The following is a 19,694-nucleotide window of genomic DNA, read 5'->3' on the forward strand; positions in this document are numbered from 1 at the left end:
AAATAGGATTAGAGCTGAATCACTGCAAAAAAGTTAATATCATAAATATGGATATTTTCTTCCTTTTATGGTCCTAGCACTACAAAGTGATACAAGCTGAATTTTTAAAAAACTTTGCTCATTTATTTTCTAAATGAACTCCAGTTACTGTTTCCGAAAATTTTTGTGAGATGGGAAGAACTTGGTCAAAGATACTCCCTTTATGGGGAGGTAAGCTAGCACCCTGCAATATGGGTAATAGGATAGAGGTAAAGAAAAAAGACTGTCATTGGTTTGATACCTGGAGCAGAGAGGGGAAAAGCCCAGGGATGTAGTGAAAGGACGTGACCTGTTGCATCCCAGGGGCTAACTTTCTGAGCTCCGTATCCAAAGCTGGCTTTATTCCATAACCGCTGGTGCTCCTGCGTCTCACAGGTATACCCTGTTTGTCTGTCCTCTCCTCTCTGTATCTCATTGTCCCCATTCCCTGTCCTGGACATGGGGAAGGTCAGCACTGAAAGCGTTAAGCATCAGGCTTTGGTTCATGGTTTTAATTCCTTGGTAAAGTAAATTAGGCAATGCCAAAGGTTGTGGATTTGATCTTTGGAGGAAATGTGAGAGTAAATTTTGAAGGGTTTTATTGAAGAAATAAAAGATATTTTTTATATCTCTCTTCCCTGGAGACCCTCATTTTCATAACTTGGTTCCTGTTGGTTTAGTTAAACATGGAAAGTTAAGATATTGTGTCCACCTGCCTTGGAGCTGACCCAGGTCTGAACTTTTTCAAATCCTTGATGCATTTAACTTGAAGGATATGAAACATGCAAGCATAGGTTACATAGTTCAGATTTATGTTCTCCTGGATTAAGTTTTTCTTTAATGTCTGAAAGCATAGTTTTATAGTAGTCTTTTTGGGGAAGAACCCAGTATTATCTAACATTATTGGCAAAGTTAAATGTATTTTATATAACAAAGTTCTTAAAATGTTGAGAAGTAACTGAAAAAAGAGTGATGAGTAAATGTTTAGGCTGAGATAATTTATTTCAATAAATCTTTCAAAAGCCTTTTTTAAAATGCTGTTAATAAATTTCTGTGATTTTGTTTCTTTTTAAATTCATTTTTCTGAGAGCATAGCTATTTGTTTTCTATTGTAAAACAACAACAACAATAATAATAATAAAGCAAACTCTCAAAAAAGAAAGAAAGAAAGAAAAAAGATTGTTAGAGTGGATTCCCAGTGGAGGGGTTAACGTGGGCTCTGAGGGCAGTCAAATTTGGTGACCTGTTTTCAGTTTTCCCTTCCATGTTTTATTTCCCTTCCAGTATTCCTAAGTTTTTGTGAATATTTGATTAAGCATTTGGGCCTCATCTTAGCTGTGCTTTAGGAACTTTATACTTGGAATAAAGCAGTAAAGGACAACCTGAACTGGAGAAACAGACTGATGACCAGCTAAGACCAGTTGGCATGTCAGCCTGGGGTGACCTGGCTGGCTGGGGAGATAAATGACAACCAGAAGTTTATGGAATATATAAACGTTTCTTGGGAATTCCAAGAATTAATGGGGGTGAAGGGCAACCTTATAGAAGTCCAGACTTCCCATAGCCAAGCAAGATAGGGGTTAGACCAAACTATCTTCTCCCATGTGTTACTCTGAAAGCTGGTGGTACTCACGACTCCAGGTTACAGTGTGAATAGCACTTTTTTGTTATATTAATAATATAAATATTTAAAACTGTGATGAGAGAATGAGAATAGCAATTACCTTTGCTAAAATTGATACAGAATGGACCTTCTTTTTATCATTCACAATACTGTCAAGCAGGTCAGCTACTGATAGTCCAACAGACCATGATCTTTGACCTTTTACCCTTAATAGTTCCATGGCCCTAGGTTATAAAAATAAAACAGACAAATCATGATTTCATAAAATGCACAAAATATGTATAAACAGTTTTAGCTTATGTATAAGGTATTAATTAGATATTTTTATGACACAAGAGTTATATGACAATTGTTAGGAAAACCAACAGACAGCCCAGTAATTAAGCTTTTCTTAAAATATTAGGCAGTCCACAGTGAGTCAATACAGATGGCCTAATAATATAAAAAGATGCTTACCACCACTAACACTTACTAAATATGAGCTAAAATAATAAATACATTAATTTTTCCCATCAAAATTGGCAAAGAATAAAAAGACTAATGGGCTTCCCTGGTGGCTCAGCTGGTCAATCTGCCTGTAATGCGGGAGACCTGGTTTCAATACCCCTGGGTTGGGAAGATCCCTTGGAGGAGGGAAAGGCTACCCACTCCAGTATTCTGGCTTGGAGAATTCCATGGACTGTATAGTCCATGGGGTCACAAAGAGTCAGACTTGACTGAGCGACTTTCACAAAAAGACTGATAACTACTTTTAGAGAAGCTACAGACAAATTGGCATTCCCATAATTGCTGTTCAAAGTGCAAAATTATCCAAGTTTTTAAGAGGAAGATTTGGCAACACCTGATCTAGAAACACCAGTCCATTCTAAAGGAGATCATTCTAAAGGAGATCAGCCCTGGGTGTTCTTTGGGAAGAATGATGCGAAAGCTGAAACTCCAGTACTTTGGCCACCTCATGCGAAGAGTTGACTCATTGGAAAAGACCCTGATGCTGGGAGGGATTGGGGGCAGGAGGAGAAGGGGATGACAGAGGATGAGATGGCTGGATGGCATCACTGACTCAATGGATGTGAGTTTGAGTGAACTCCGGGAGTTGATGATGGACACGGAGGCCTGGTGTGCTGCGAATCATGGGGTCACAAAGAGTCGGACACAACTGAGCGACTGAACTGAACTGATCTACAAATTACTCTTCTAGGAATTTGTCCTATAGCAATATGCTCAACTATGCAAAGATATACATACAAGTATGCTTGCCTTATTGGAGACAGAAAAAATTTTGGAAACAATTCATCCAAAGAGGACTTATTAAATAGATCACTACCAAATGTAGGACCATATATAGATCTTGAGAAGAACATAAAGTACATTTATGTGTAAAATATGGGAAAATATCCAACATTTATTATTAAGGAAATAAAGTAAGTTGCAGGATAATACGAATAGCATAAATGTATTATAAAAACAACAATAATGATGATAATCCTTGCAGAAGCATGAGAAAACAACGTTTGGACACATGGACGCTAAATTGTTAATAGTGGCTGTTTCTGGAGAATGGAATTACCCCTGCTTTTCACTTTATAGACATCTGCAGTACTTAAAGCTTTATCTTTGCTGTACACCAGAAACTAACACAACATTGTAAATCAACTATACTTTAATTAAAACATAGTTTTATAAGCGCATACGTTCTTTTTGTAACTAATTAAAAATTATACAAATTAAACAAACATGTTTGAATTTATTCCTCTTGAAAGCTATAAATGCAGGATTATATAGAGAAGCAGATTAGAATGGATTCTACAACATATTACTATTCTCAATATAAGGCTATTCTTTCCAGTTGTTACAGTCTAAAAATCATAAACTGAAGGTTTAAAAAGCTAAAATCACCTGAACCAGAATTGTTATATTATGAGATAGTAAAACAACAAACGGCATGAAAATATATAGTATGTAGAGTCCAACCTATGGGGTCCAGACCCCTAGAAGGCCTCTGAATAAACACAAAAGAGTCAAGGATCTGTGCATTATACTTGGTTTCTACCTGAAATTATAATGGGGGTTATCTACATTAGACTAATTTCCAAATGTATTTAACTAGGATTAATAAATACATATTGATTTTTAAGTGGTATGGGCCAATTCTCCTCTACTTTTAAGAAAATAGCCAATATCCTCAGATACAAGATCCTATATCTTAAATATAGAAGTGGTAAATCACTGCCTACAAATAAGGAGTCTATTCCACCCTTTAAAAAGTCAACTTCGTATCTAAGTATTAGGCTTGTAAAACACTCTTAGATCTACTTTGAGATAAGAAATCGAAGAACAGAAAATACTGCTCCCATGCACTCTGGATTTGTCCATACTAGTTAGTTTTATTTGCAGAAGCCTGGTAAGTGCATGCCATGCAAATAGCCATTATGTTAGCTATGAAGTGTATGGTTTTTAGTTGGATACATGCAAATCTACATTCAGCATTACCTGTTGGACAGCTGCATCTGAGAGTCATGATTTGTTACTTCCTCTTGGCCACTCCATATGGGCACTAAAAATTAAATGAAAAATTGATTATTATCTTGTCAATAACTCTCTTAGGAGGAAGATGTGATAAAGGATCATTTGCAGTCAAGGGTACCTATATCAAACTTCATAAACATTTCCCCCCTTCTGGATAGAGTTGCATACTTCCACTGGTAGCACTAAATGTGCTGTATTGATTGCCTGGGGTGAGAAGGCATACAGCTGTAGTTCCCTCAAAACATGATCCCAAAGTCTACTTGCAGCCTGTTACCTGTTCTCTCTCAACACTGGGCCATTTTACTGACTGAGTAGAAAGATTTTCTCAGCAGGCAGTGTATAATAGGCTCCCATGTGCTGTAAGCTCTTGGCATTTGCTCCACTAGGAACCACACAGGCTAATTTCTATCACCAGATGACAAATAATTTGGTCACCTACGGCTTCCCTGGTAGCTCAGCTGGTAAAGAATCTGCCTGCAGTGCAGGAGATCCCTGTTTGATTCCTGGGTCGAGAAGATCCCCTGGAGAAGGGATAGGCTACATACTCCAGTATTCTTGGGCTTCTCTCATGGTTTAGGTGGTAAAGAACCTGCCTGCAATGGGCAAGACCTCAGTTCAATCCCTGGATTGGGAAGATCCTCTGGAGGAGGGCATGGCAACCCACTCTAGTATTCTTGCTTGGAGAATCCCATGGACAGAGGAGCCTGGCAGGCTACAGTCCATGGGGTTGCAGAGAGCCAGATATGATTAAGCAACTAAGCACATACACTCTGGATGAGACTTCCACAGGTGTCAGAGAGCAGGGTCTTGTTTTGTAAAAGCATATTTGGGTTTTCCATTTCCTCTCACTAAACCATTTATAAAAACAATTTAAAAACTCAAAGCTATACATGTGAAATAGATATTTATACCATACTTTAATACGAAATTTAAAATAACATTCTGAAACCTTTTTAATAGTCATTGATTTCTCATCACTGTAAAGACATTCTTTGATACAAACCTTTGGGTAGGCAAAATAGAAATACATTCAGATATGTAAGACATATTTTACACTTAAGATACAAGTCTTCTTTTTCTTGTTTTATTTTTCTGCTGCGCCATGCAGCCTGTAGGATCTTAGTTCCCTGATCAGGGACTGAAACCAGCCCCTGGCAGTAAAAGTGTCAAGCCCTAACCACTAGACTGCCAGAGAATTCCCACAGCTCTTCTAAACTGCATTAAAAATGAGGCCAATTAGTGATTTCTCAGCATCAGCAACAAAGGACACCTTCCCTTCTCAAACTGATTGTAAGCTTCCAGGGGGCAGGGATCATGTGTCCTTCTGTGTCCTCTGGCACAGATTCTCTACCAAAAGAATGCACAAGAAGCAATAGAGAACCAACCTCACATACAATCCATAATTATGTTAAACAAAGAGCAAAATATACTTGGAACGGTTAAGTTGGAAAACATGGAAAAGTTTTAGAAGTTTTTTTTTTTTTTTTGCTTTTATATACATATATATTTGTAGATATTAAAAATCAGTTTTCATCTTTCTCTATGGTTCCCTTATTATTTAATGTTAATGGGGTCACTAGAGATTGCAGTTTAGATCTTTAAGTTTCAAGATACCCAAGAGAGAGAATGATTGAGCTAGAAAAGAAATGAACACTATCGAGATGAATAGAATGGTATATGGGATTTTGTATCTCCCCTTTTGGGAGATGACTATGGCTTTGACTTTACAAAGATTTTCCTCTGAGAAGAATTCAGGACATTTGGAAGGCTGAAGTGAAGGGAAGTCATTACTCCCTGACAGAAATGAAGTTCACAGTAGTACCACGGCAAGCTCTTGAGGACTACCCCCTTCACTGTAACAGACTGGATTATTTGTGGGAGATCCTCAGGAGTCCTCAAAGAATGTAGCAGCTTCCAGGCAGACACTTGAGCATCTCTGGTTCGGTTAATTAAGATAAAAAGAAAAACAACAACAAAAAACCTCAGCATCAGTGTCTATGTCAATGACAGCCACTGAAGGTCATAGAAGTTTTTATATTAAGTAAAAAAAGCAAAACCAGAAATTGTTACATGAACAATATAAATGCATGTGGACAAATTAATAAGGGTCTTTTTTTTAATGTTTCACTTGAATAGGACTATACATGAATTATTTTCTAAAAGTTTGGTACATTAGTATATTCACAAAAGACAGAAAATTGCAGAGAATAGTCTGCTAGATGAACGAGCGTTTACAGACGTTGGGAAAATAAATAAAAAGGGAAAGGTAGGTATGGGAAAAGAAAGGACACCAGGAAGTCTGGAATTTAATTATGAGTACTACTGCTATTATTACAAACATAATCACGTTTCATCTTTCCTCTCTGAGTTTAGACTTTTAAGAGCCATGAGAAAACAATGTTCAGAGAGATGGAGAAAGCTTCACTATGCTCAAATTTGCTTCTGACACAGTCAGGATTTTCAGTTAAGTTTAGATAGACTTAATTATTTCATTTTTTGTTCACTTATTGCCCAACCGTTCACACTTCCTAAATGCATATTTATCCTAGTTTAAGGATCCCTTTCAAATATTGCATCTAATCAATCCTTATCTTTCTGATTCTATTCCTTAAGAATAGTAATCCTCTGATCCCAAAAATTTTAATAAAAAATGACCATGGGATATTTCTTTTCCCTTAAACATAACACCTACCCCTTAGGTAAGACTGATGCACACAGCAGATGAGCTAACACTGTCTTGAGGTCCAGTCCTTGGATTTCTAAAACACCACTTGAAGGAGTTACCTGCACTTTACATGAATTCACTATCACAGCTAAAAACGCAGCTCCAAATCACATGTAACTAATTTGGTGGAGCACAGCAATGACCTATGATTACAAAAAGATGGTATCAGGATCATTCAAAATATTTCAAAACATATTTACTGAGGCCATTCCAAGTTCAAGGAGTTTACAGTCTGGTGGGGTGAAGACAGGTAAACATGCAATTGTAGTACTGTGATAAGGAGTGTAACAGAGGCATGAGCTTACTTAACCTGGAGAATTAAGGAAGGCTTCCTGGGAGAGGTGGCACTAAAGCCCAGTCTTGAAGGATAAGCAGGACTTAGCCAAGTGAATGAATGTTCAGGGAAAGCAAGTATCAGGTGCAAAGGCAAGGAAGCATGAGAGTGCATGAGCCCCTCAGGAAGCTGCAAGTTGATCATGTGACTAGCATAAAATGCTTGTCCGAATGGCAGAAGATGAGGCCCAGGAAGGAAGCAGGAAACAGATCCTAAAGGGTCTTACATGTCATAGAATTCTTCCCCATGTCATGCTGTAATTGTCATTTGTAGAGGAAATAACTAAAGAGAATAATTTTACTTACACGTATCTGTTATTCTTGTAACTGTTTCTAAATCTTAATGTTGCCTATTTCCAAGTATAGTTTTCCACGTCCCTTTGCCAATTTTCTATTCCTCACCATCTTTCCATCTTGATCACTGTCATAACAGCTACCATTTACTGAGTGTTAATCTGTGCCAGACACTATATACTAAAGGCTTAAGAGAAATTATCTAATTAAGTCACTGCAAGAAAAAGTACAGCTTTGCAGTCAAACCCAGGGTTCAAATCTCAGTTCTGCCCTTACTAAATGTGTAACCTTGGACAAGTTGTTAAACTCACTGAGTCTTAAGCTTCCTTGTATATTGATTTGGAAAAAACCACCACCTCCTTTTTGGGGTGTTTTTAAATTTTAAATAAGATTACAAAGCATTTAATACACACACTAAGCACTCAATAAAAAAATAATTCTAATTTTGCTATGGTGTCACCAATACAAAGACATAACCAACTGGTGTCTACACATGAAACCAGCAGAAAGTGAATCACTCAGTCATGTCTGACTCTTTGTGACCCCATGGACTGTAGCCTGCCAGACTCCTCTGTCCATGGGATTCTCCAGACAAAAACACTGGAGTGGGTAGCCATTCCCTTCTCCAGCAGATTTTCCCAATCCAGGAGTCGAACCCAGGTTCTCCCACATTGCAGGTGGATTCCCACCAGGGAAGCCCAGCAGAGGAAAACCAGCAGAGGGAGCCTCTAATCCGAGGGAAGACTACCTATCAGTGCATGTGTGCCTGCTAAGTCACTTCAGTCGTGTCCAACTCTTTGCAACCATATGGACTGTAGCCCACCAGGCTCCTCTGTCCATTGGATTCTCCAGGCAGGAATACTGGAATCGGTAAGCCACGTCCTTCTCCAGGGGATCTTCCCCACCCAGGGATCGATTCAGCATCTCTTATGTCTCCTGCATTGGCAGGTGGGTTCTTTACTGCTAGCACCACCTGAGAAACCCAAGAATACTAGAGCCATTCCCACCTCCAGAGAGGATCTTCCCAATGCAGGGATGGAACCTGGATCTCCTGCATCGCAGACAGATTCTTTACCGTCTGAGCCACCAGGGAAACCCACCAATCAGTGGATGTAATTATTTCTGAAACAAAGTAGAAGACATGATAAAAAAGTGACCTGACAGCAGTCCAAGGCTCAGTGGGAAAGAATCCGCCTATAATGCAGGAGATGCAGGTTCGATCCCTGGATTGGGAAGATCCCCTAAAGGAGAAAATGGCAACCCATTCCAGTCTTTCCTGGAAAATTCCATGGACAGAGGAGTCTGGTGGGCTACAGTCCATGGGCTCACAAAGACTCAGACACGACTGGGCATGAACATGAGACAAGACTAGACTTAGGGAGATGGGTCAGGGAGTACATAAATAGCTTCCCTGGCATTCATAATGTTCTTAATTGAGTATGGATCCATGAATGTTTGGTCAACTATGTTTTAAAACAAATATATACATTATATATATTCTATGTATCAAATATTACATAAATTATATTTAAGTAATCTCAATTCACATCCATCTACATCTATTTCTAGTTCCTACTTGAGAGTTCCATTCCTTGTACTTAAAAAATATGTATTTACTTATTCATTTATTTATTTTTTGGCTGTGGTGTCTTCACTGCTGCATGTAGGCTTCCTCTAGCTGCAGGGAGTGGGGCTACTCTTCCTTGTGGCGCATGGGCTCTAGGCACGAGGGCTTCAGTAGTTGCAGCTCTCAGGCTTAGCTGCTCCCAGGAATGTGCAATCTTCCTGGACCAGGGGTGGAACTGGTGTGCCTTGCGTTGCAAAGCAGAATCTTAACCACTAGACCACCAGGGAAGCCCAGTTCCTTGTGCTTTTACCCTACTTCTCTTGGACCTCTCTTAAGGCTCATCAGTACTGCCTGTTATAGTCACTTTCTGTATCAGTCTCTAACCTGCCTAAAGACAGGGTCTTTATTCATTTATGCGGCTCCAACAGCAGTCAGCAAAGTGTCTTAGGTTTACTTATCAAGTCACACCATCCTTTATTTTCTCTTTACAATTTGAGATACTCATATAACCATAATGTAAAATGTTCTTATTAATTCAAAAATTATCACTTAGGCGATTGGTTACATTTTGGTATTCCAGTACTTAAAAAGAATGAATGATATCTATATGTTATTATGCAGTCATTTCCAAGTCATAACAATTAGAAAGAAGACAAGGTGGAGAATGATGTATATTTCATATGCTTGTCTTTACACAGAACATTTCTAAAAGGTGGCATTGTTTCTAGAGAGAGGGACTAGGTGTCTGGCATAGAAGGGAGACATTTTTCTCTACATTATCTTTTTGTACTATTTAATTGTTTTGCAATGTGAATATGACTTTTTCAACTAAAAGAACAGCTTAATAATTTACACTTTAAATAAGGAGAAGGTACACAGACAAAATTCAAATTGGATCAGAATAAACAGCAACTTTACAAAAGAATAAACATCTTGAGACAATATATGGTTAATTACATTTAGCTAGCAAAAGCTTTGAACTCAAACGAATGAAGGAATCTGTGCGATGATGTGATCAGGAAAAACTTCAAAGCATAAGTAAGAGGGACTTGACTGAGACCTTGAAGAATAAGGTTTGAATATGCTGAGTGAGGAGGAGAAGGGATTATGAAAAAAGTAAACACAATGGGCAAAGATGCCTGTGGCTGAAGCAAAGCTGTGGGGCAGGGCCGAGAGGCACAAGGCCTGGTTTTAGTCCTTCTTTGACCTGAAAAGGCTCTTGGAACGGTCACTCCTACTATTCCCGCATTCACTGCTGACTCCCTACCACAAACTGTAATCGATGACCCTCTGAGTGGCTTCCAGCTGTCTAACAACATGACTGCCTTCATAACTATAACTGGGAAGGAAGATTAGGGCTGTATTTTGGGACTACTTGAATGGCAAGTAAAAGAATTGAATGATTTGGTCAGAGGAAGCCTGTGAAAGTTTTTGAAAAGAGGAATGTGATTTAGGAAGACTAAATTAATATGTGAAACATACTGCAAACCCTGTAAGTTTTAGCTAATATCATTATTAATTTGGCATCATTTAGAGGGCACACAAGAGGGGAAAGAGCAAATTAACTGGGAGATTTACAATAATCAGACAAGCAAGAGATCAACATGGACCACAACTCAAATGGCAATAGTGAGTAACAATTTGGGTCTTGGGTTTATTTGCATCCCTAGACATGTTACTCAAATACATCTGCTCCAAGTTCTTACTTGCTCCCCTATTCTTGTTCTATTGATTAGTCTTTAGTGTCAGCATTTTGGGCCTGAAAAGCTATGTCTGCTTGAATCACATAGTCAGGTTTTATAAAGGTTTATTCTATTGCTTGAGTCTTTCTAGCGTTGAACTTTCTAGGTAGCCAGTGCAGATTTATACAGATTTTAAATCTTCCTCCGGTTCTTGAGTTAAATGATCACTTCCTCACAGGCAGAGAAGTTCTTTTCTACAATATGCTCTACCCCTCAGCACCGATAGGATGAATAAAGCAGTAATAATACACTTTAAGAGTCAGACACGACTTAGCAACTGGAACAACAATACATTTTAAATGAGGAAGCAATGATTAATTTCCTCCAGATTACCTTTTCAACATATCACTGGCATGCTCAAATACCTTTAATAGCTCCCCTCTGCCTGATAATCTTTCCAACCCTTTACCAGGTATTCAAGAAAAAAATACCTCCTAAATGAGTTATCAACCAAGCTTATCTGGTTGAAACTGTGCAACAAGCAGTCTAGATATTTTTATCCCATGAACACGCCATACCTAAGTGTGTACCTTTGCCTGTTTTCCCATTCCTGGAATGTCTCTCTGACTCTTTGCTATTTATTTGAATCCTATTCATTCTTCCAAAGTGCAGTTCAATGATGGCCTGCATAGAATTTTCTCCAGTCATTTCAACCCATGTTAAATGCTCACTCATAAATGTCTAAGCACTGTAAGTCTAAAATATATTCATTCTGGCCCTTAATCAAAGACTGCCCTATACTTTTAATGTCAACCAAAATAGCTTTATAAAAAATTTTATCTAATCACTCTAAAATAATTTTTTAAAAGATGTTTAGATGTGGACCATTTTAAAAATCTTTAATTTTTTACAAGATTGCTTCTATTTTATGTCTTGGTTTTCTGGCCCCAGGCATGTGGGATCTCAGCTCCCCGACCAGGGACTGAATGCACCCCTCTGCATTGGAAGGCAAAGTCTTCACCGCTGGACTACCAGGGAAGCCCCCAGAATAATTTTTAAGAGTGGCGAAGGCAGAGGCTGTGTTCTGTGCCTCTTCTGGATCACACTGGCATCTTACATAGTGAATAGATATACTTGCTTAAAATGAATGAAAATTAGCAAACTTAGGATAGTGCACTTTTATCACCAGACCAACCTGACTTTACAACATGAGAGAAATAATAAAGAAAAAAAAGAGATTATTGAATTAAATAGGGAAAGCAATCTTGTGGGATAGGAAAAAGGGCTTTCAAATCCAGGGGGACTAGATTTTATGAATGGTTTCTATGGTAGGGACAGAGCACAGAGCAAGTAGCTGGTTAAAAGAAAAAAAGGGTCGGGGCCATAAGGGTAAATAAAGAGTGAATATTCTGTTTAAAAGGTGAGAAAGAGACAGGAAGTATGCACCTAGGGAGAAAGTCTGGACTTAGGAAAGGAAAGCAAGACTGCAGGATGGGAAAGTAAAGGAAAGAGTTCTGTACATGCTTTGAAGTGAAGTGAAGTCGCTCAGTCGTGTCCGACTCTTTGTGACCCCATGGACTGTAGCCCACCAGGCTCCTCTGTCCATGGGATTTTCCAGGCAAGGATACTGGAGTGGGTTGCCATTTCCTTCTCCAGGGAATCTTCCCAATCTTCAGGAAATGCACTCAGTTTCCAAGTCACACACCCAGGGATCGAACCCAGGTCTCCAGCATTGCAGGCAGATGCTTTAACCTCTGAGTACATGCTTTACATGTGTGTAAAAGTCGTTCAGTCAAGTCTGACTCTTTGCGACACTATGGACTGTAGCCTGCCAGGCTCCTCTGTCCAGGGGATTTTCTAGGAAAGAATGCTCGACTAGGTTCCCATGCCCTCCTCCAGGGGATGGTCCAGACCCAGTGACTGAACCTGGGTCTCCTGCATTGCAGGCAGATTCTTTACCATCTGAGCCACCAAGGAAGACCTGTGTATGCTTTAAGGTTTATTTAAATGTTGCTCGCCCGAAAATTAAACTTTTAAATTCATCCTGGATGCTGAAATTCAAATATAAAATATAAAAATAAAAATACATAACCTAAGGAGTCTTGCCTTTTATTTACAAGAGTAAATACAATTAGAATGACACATTTGTAGAGTTTATTCACAATACAGGGCTCCACACACAAAAGGCACTCAAATGTGGAAGGAAAACCAACTAGGCTCCACAAGTGGAGTCCCCAGAACTGTGCATATATGCATACCATGGTCTCTGGTGATATCAATTATCAATATAACTAATAAACATGTATTTCTTACCTTTGTCTTCTCCCTGCTCACCAATAACCCATACTTCTTTTCCCGAAGTCTGTGCCTTCAAGACATTTGTAATAATATATTGTAATCTCTGTGAATCCAGATTGCACCCAATTCCAATCACTCGGTTTGCAGGAAATGCACTCAGTTTCCAAGTCACATAGGTCATGATTTCCACTAAATATTACATACAAGGTGAAAATATAAATTATTTTTTAATATATACTTCTAGCCTAGTTCCTGAACAAAATACTTTAATAAGTATATCAAAACCTTTATACATTCTTCTTAGATCTTACATGCACTTGGAAGCATTATTTATTATTATATAAATTTATTTTAATTAATAATTAAAAACAACTAACAAGTATTCAGCATCATTTTACATAAATTTGTATTAAATATAAATTTTTAAGAGTGGAAAACAGATCATGTCCTAGAGCAGTTAAGGATGAAAGATGAAAACTGGGTATAGAAAACCAGAAGATAAATTTTTTCATTGATCAAGTTCTCTTTTACATCTAGCTTAAGGTGAATTTCTACCTTGAAATTAAAACACTGGTTCATACACCACGACCATGTGGTACAGCATTATCAACAAAAACACAACCATTTTTTTATTCTGTGCCAAAAAGGTGTCAGGAATTTAAAACCAACATCTTTCAATCAATTACTGTAAGAAAACAAGTGAAATGCCTATCATACTCCTCTAGTGGGAACATTAAAAAAAAAAAAAAAAAAAAATCTGTTCACCCATTTGAGTCTAGTACCATCTAATCCTTTGAAAAAGTTTCTCAAGTAATTTGAGAAACAATTTAAAATAAAAATTTTAATGTTAAAAATCCACTCTGGTGTGCTCACTAGCATCTTATGACACTTCAGAGTTAACAAAAGACCCTTCCTATAAGATATTGCATCTTTCTCTTGGGCGTTTAACTGTGTTCTCACTGAGAAAGGCATGGCTAACAACCTGGAATATATTAAAAGTAGTACTGCATAAAAAATTGTAAGTTGTAACCTTCTAGTTACTCCAGTCAGTAGTAGTGACTGGCTGACAGGATGTGGAAAGCACTGCCTTGTTCATCGAAAGAGCAATTTAACTGAAGACTCCAGCTGTCCCTTTACAACCCCGTTTTATGACTTTTATCAGAAATGGCAATTCTACTGAGGAACTGGGCCATCAAATTCATTTAGAATAAAACTTTATACCTGGTTGAGATGCAACGAGCAGGATGGCGTGCTGACTATAATGTCCCAGAGCTGGGACAAGGGCTCTGAACATGTCCACATTGCTCTGCACCACATCGAGGTAGGACTGAGAACTACCCAGAGAGTTGACTGTGAAGATCACCACCTTGGAATGAGCAGAGGCAGACAAATCTAATGAATAAAAAGAAACAGTCTGAGCTCAAGATAAAGGTTTTAACCAAGTTCTTGTTCATGATGATCAGGTTTTTCTTTTCTACAATTACACAGCTTTTAGCAGTTGCCTCCAGATCAACCCTGTCTCCATAGGAAGGATACAAAATGCTGAGATCTGCTCCAGAAAGAGAATTAGAAGCAACAGTGTATCCCAAGGGAGGAAAGAGCAGAAAAGATAAAATAAATTACAGGATCCAGACTTTACAAGCAGGGAGGGATTTGGGTTTTTATATAATTCACAATTTTTTTTAGAAAAAATAAATATATGCTATAGGCAGAATGCACCTATAATCACTTACATCACTGATTTTTAACCTTAAGTTTAGGAGTCCTACAGTTCCTTGAAAGTGACTCAGAGACCATGCAGGAATAGTAGAAAGTAGAAACATGGCTGGCAGGCACAGCTTCATGCTATTTACTTTGACCTCTGCAAGCAGTGCAGTGCTGCTTCTATCTGCTTTATTTATTAAGGATTCTACTCCAAAGAGGAAAAAAATGATTTGACTTTAAATCATTAAATTTTTAATTTAAATAGTGTTTAAATAGTGTTGGCTCATTTTCTACTTTTCCTTACGCTGAAGTCCAGTATCTTGGTTTTAGGTTCAAGTGAAAGAGGAGAGTGAAAAAGTTGGCTTAAAGCTCAACATTCAGAAAACGAAGATCATGGCATCTGGCCTCACCACTTCAGGGGAAATACATGGAGAAACAGTGGAAACAGTGTCAGACTTTATTTTTTTGGGCTCCAAAACCACTGCAGATGGTGACTGCAGCCATGAAATTAAAAGACGCTTACTCCTTGGAAGGAAAGTTATGACCAACCTAGATAGCATATTGAAAAGCAGAGACATTACTTTGCCAACAAAGGTCCGTCTAGTCAAGGCTATGGTTTTTCCAGTGGTCATGTATGGATGTGAGAGTTGGACTGTGAAGAAAGCTGAGTGCCGAAGAATTGATGCTTTTGAACAGTGGTGTTGGAGAAGACTCTTGAGAGTCCCTTGGACTGCAAGGAGATCCAACCAGGCCATTCTGAAGGAGATCAGCCCTGGGATTTCTTTGGAGGGAATGATGCTAAAGCTGAAACTCCAGTACTTTGGCCACCTCATGTGAAGAGTTGACTCACTGGAAAAGACTCTGATGGTGGGAAGGATTGGGGGCAGGAGGAGAAGGGGACAACAGAGGATGAGATGGCTGGATGGCATTGCCGACTCGATCGACTGAGTTTGAGTGAACTCCAGGAGTTGGTGATGGACAAGGAGGCCTGGCGTGCTCCAATTCATGGGGTCGCAAAGAGTTGGACACGACTGAGCAACTGAACTGAATTGAACTGAACTGAATGGGACTTACATATAAGCAACTGTTATAACGTAGAAAAAGCTGTTCAAAATTCATGCCTCTGACCCTTAAGCACACTTAAGCTATTTCACAACTGCATTACTCTCTACAACACAGTATGTCTTGCAGTAAACTGAGACTGAAGTCGCTCAGTCATGTCCAACTCTTTATAAGCCCATGGACTGTAGCCTACCAGGCTCCTCTGTCCATGGGGTTTCCCAGGCAAGTGTACTGGAGTGGGTTGCCATTTCCTTCTCCAGGGGATCTTCTCGACCCAGGGATCAAACCCAGGTCTCCCGCATTGCAGGCAGCACTTTACTGTCTGAGCCACCAGGGAAGCATTGTCTTGCAGTAACTGCATGTCAAAACAGTGGCCAGAATTATCAGCATCAGTAACAGCAGAAAAATAATAAAGTAATAGAGAGATACCAGTTCAGTCAACATGTATAAATCTTTATTAGCATCCTAGTGAGACAATGAGTAGATTCCAGAGTTTACAGTCTTAATTAAGCCTCTTAAGGCCATTTTTCTAAACAAGTTGCAGAAGGGAACCTGTGTGCTATGTGTCTGTGAGATGCATTATCCAATTTCAGTTGATATTCTGACACAATTGTGGGGGTAGAGATCCAAAAACTGAAGTCCTAGATTTTAATTATGTCTGTTCATGAGTATTCTTAATTCCTATGTTCTAATGCTCATACGAAAAACCTGGTGATGAGTCTAAATCTCAGTACTGGAAGACATTAGAAGTGAAAGGTATATAGTTAACACTTCAATACCACTTCTATGTGCCAGGTACTGTTTTAAGACCTTGACATGTACGTACTCACTTAATGTAATCCACAACACACTCTGGGGTCCATATCATCCCCATTTTACAGGTGAGGAGTCTGAGGCATAGAGAAGTTTAGTTAACTTGCTCAAAGTTATAGAGCTAGTAAATAGCAGAGTCAGAATTCAAGCCCAGGCAATCTGGCTTCAGGGTGCTGATAAACATTATGCTATATTTTGAAACTCAGTCCTATACTCTCATAAAATGGAAGGAAATTGATATCTGGAAGGTCGAGGGAGCTTGTCCATAGTATTAAATATCAGTGAACGGTTGAACTATGACTCTACAACCAAGACAGGCCCCAACCGATCTTGCCAAGATTTTTCTTTTCTTTTCTTTTCCTCCTGTAGCTTCCTCTACTTCGAATGATGGAAATGCCCTCACCCTCAAGGATGACTCAGAAGTAAACAGAGCAGTACAAATGCAAGAAAGGCTTCCTGCTTCAAAGCCTTTTACTCTCTCCATAGGCCTGGGGTGGACACCAGGCTTCTGTAAGTTTAAAAACCACACAGGTGATTCTCACACAAGAGATCAACCTATAACCTGCTGACTATTGAGCAAATTTTACTTTGTTCCCTATGTCGTCAGCAACAATTTATAATATTCAACTGCTGCTGCTAAGTCACTTCAGTCGTGTCTGACTCTGTGTGATCCCACAGACGGCAGCCCACCAGGCTCCCCCGTCCCTGGGATTCTCCAGGCAAGAACACTGGAGTGGGTTGCCATTTCCTTCTCCAATGCATGAAAGTGAAAAGTGAAAGTGAAGTCGCTCAGTCGTGTCAGACTCTTAGCGACCCCATGGACTGCAGCCTACCAGGCTTCTCCACCCATGGGATTTTCCAGGCAAGAGTACTGGAGTGGGGTACCATTGCCTTCTCCGAATATTCAACTACTGAACATTTTTTTCTCTAGGCACAGACATACCCATACACACATTTTGCTTATGTATCCAGAGACTATTTATTTCTGGAGTGAATCATAAGAAATTGGTAACAAACTCATTTGAAATGCCAGCTCAGCTGCTTACTGTGTGACTAAAGCCACAATCTGAGCAAACTATAAAATAAAGTAAGAGCAGTAATGGGATATGAATACATGTAAATTAGCTAGAATATATTGCTGATTCCCTGAAAAAACATGGCATCTGTAATTATTATTAAGAGATAAGAGACCAACATAATAGTGTCATCAGCCAGGAAATAACATAATCAAAATAATATCATAGGATAATTATTCTATTAGCTCTGTTTAATATAAAAGAAATCAGCAAGAAGGAAACAGGAACCTTCTTATACTGCTGGTGAGAGTATAAATTAGTACAACTCAAAAATATATATTTTAAAAAACACCTTTTATGAATTCCCTGGTAGACCAGTGGTTAGGACTCTGTGCTTCCACTGCAGAGGGTAAGCACTGAATCCCTGGTCTGGGAACTAATTTCCTGAATGCCTCAAGGCACAGCCAAAATTAAAGAAAAATTTTACTTAACATAAATAGAAACAACTTTTGACCCAGTAATTCTACTTTATCCTACTGGGTAGAGAAATACATAGAGATTTTTACATTACAATGTTCTCTGTAGCATTATTTATAATCACCAAAAAATAAACAAACAACAAAATTAAATGTCTACCAATAGAAGATACTCATCCGATGGAGTATTATTAAGAAGCTGTTCAAGAAATATAAGTATTTAGATCTCTATGTGCTGTTAACAATGATCTTCAAAATGATAATATAAATTCATCAATAACTTAAACACAGAATTGCCATATGTTCTGGCAATTCCACTTCTGGGGACATCCCTAAAGGAACTGAAAAGAGGTGTTCAAACAAATACTTGTACATACATGCTCATAGCAGGACTACTCACAAGACCAAAAAGATGCAACCCAAATGTATAGCAACTGATAAACAGATAAATAAAATGTGGCATATCCACACCACGGAACATTATTCAGCCATAAACAGGAGGGGTGCACTGATACACACTACAATATGGACAAACCCTGAAAACACTGCGCTAAGTGAAGAAGGCCAGGCACAAAGGCCACGTGCTATGTACTTCCATTAAAGGCAGGTCCACAGAACAGGCCGGTGACTGCCAGGGCCTTGGGCAGAGGGGAAAAAGGGGAGTGACTGCTTAAGGGATGGTGGGTTTCCTTCGGGGGTAGGAAAATGTTCTGGAACTAGACGGTGGTGATGGCTGCACAGCACTGTGAAAGTGCTGACCGTCACTAATGTAAATTTACGTACATGTATGTTAGCACAATAGGAAAAAAAAGGGATAAAAATATCAAGTGCAAAATCAAGTGCAGAACCAGTTTCCCCAATATGACTCCTAAAGCAACTACTCTTTTAACGGTTCCCTCAGTGTTTCTCCAGATTTAGTCTATGCACACACTGTTTGTTTACATATATATAGTATGGACATTTGCAGGATCATATACACATATGTATATACTTCTCCAAAGTATTTTAGCAGCTATTTTAAAAAATCCAAATGGAGCAAAGTACAACTCTAGGATGATCATCAATGCCTGTCATGATGGGGCACTAGTAAAATGTCAAAATCAGCTTCAGTTCAGTTCAGTTCAGTCTCTCAGTCATGTCCGACTCTTTGCAACACCATGAATCGCAGCACGCCAGGCCTCCCAGTCCATCACCAACTCCCGGAGTTCACTCAAACTCATGTCCATCAAGTCGGTGACGCCATCCAGCCATCTCATCCTCTGCCGTCCCCTTCTCCTCCTGCCCCCAATCCCTTCCAGCATCAGGGTCTTTTCCAATGAATCAACTCTTCACATGAGGTGGCCAAAGTATTGGAGTTTCAGCTTTAGCATCAGTCCTTCCAAAGAACACCCAGGACTGATCTCCTTTAGAATGGACTGGTTGGATCTCCTTGCAGTCCAAGGGACTCTCAAGTCTTCTCCAACACCACAGTTCAAAAGCATCAATTCTTCGGCACTCAGCTTTCTTCACAGTCCAACTCTCACATCCATACATGACCACTGGAAAAACCATAGCCT

The 19,694-nt window shown here is 39.0% G+C and overlaps 1 protein-coding gene across 5 annotated transcripts in view; it reads right to left on the reverse strand.

Annotated features, from left to right (window-relative positions):
- Positions 1-19,694, reverse strand: part of UEVLD (UEV and lactate/malate dehyrogenase domains) — a 56,532-nt gene that overhangs the window by 2,433 nt on the left and 34,405 nt on the right. For all 5 annotated transcript variants that reach the window (XM_027532182.1, XM_027532184.1, XM_027532179.1 and 2 more), the window contains 4 exons: positions 14,289-14,459; positions 13,083-13,256; positions 4,133-4,196; positions 1,743-1,866 (listed from right to left, as the gene is read on the reverse strand). In XM_027532182.1, coding sequence (XP_027387983.1) covers positions 1,743-1,866; positions 4,133-4,196; positions 13,083-13,256; positions 14,289-14,459 — 533 coding nt within the window. The remainder of the gene's footprint in view (positions 1-1,742; positions 1,867-4,132; positions 4,197-13,082; positions 13,257-14,288; positions 14,460-19,694) is intronic.

This window comes from Bos indicus x Bos taurus, chromosome 29 (genome assembly GCF_003369695.1).
Source record: "Bos indicus x Bos taurus breed Angus x Brahman F1 hybrid chromosome 29, Bos_hybrid_MaternalHap_v2.0, whole genome shotgun sequence".
Taxonomy (NCBI): Eukaryota; Metazoa; Chordata; class Mammalia; order Artiodactyla; family Bovidae; genus Bos; species Bos indicus x Bos taurus.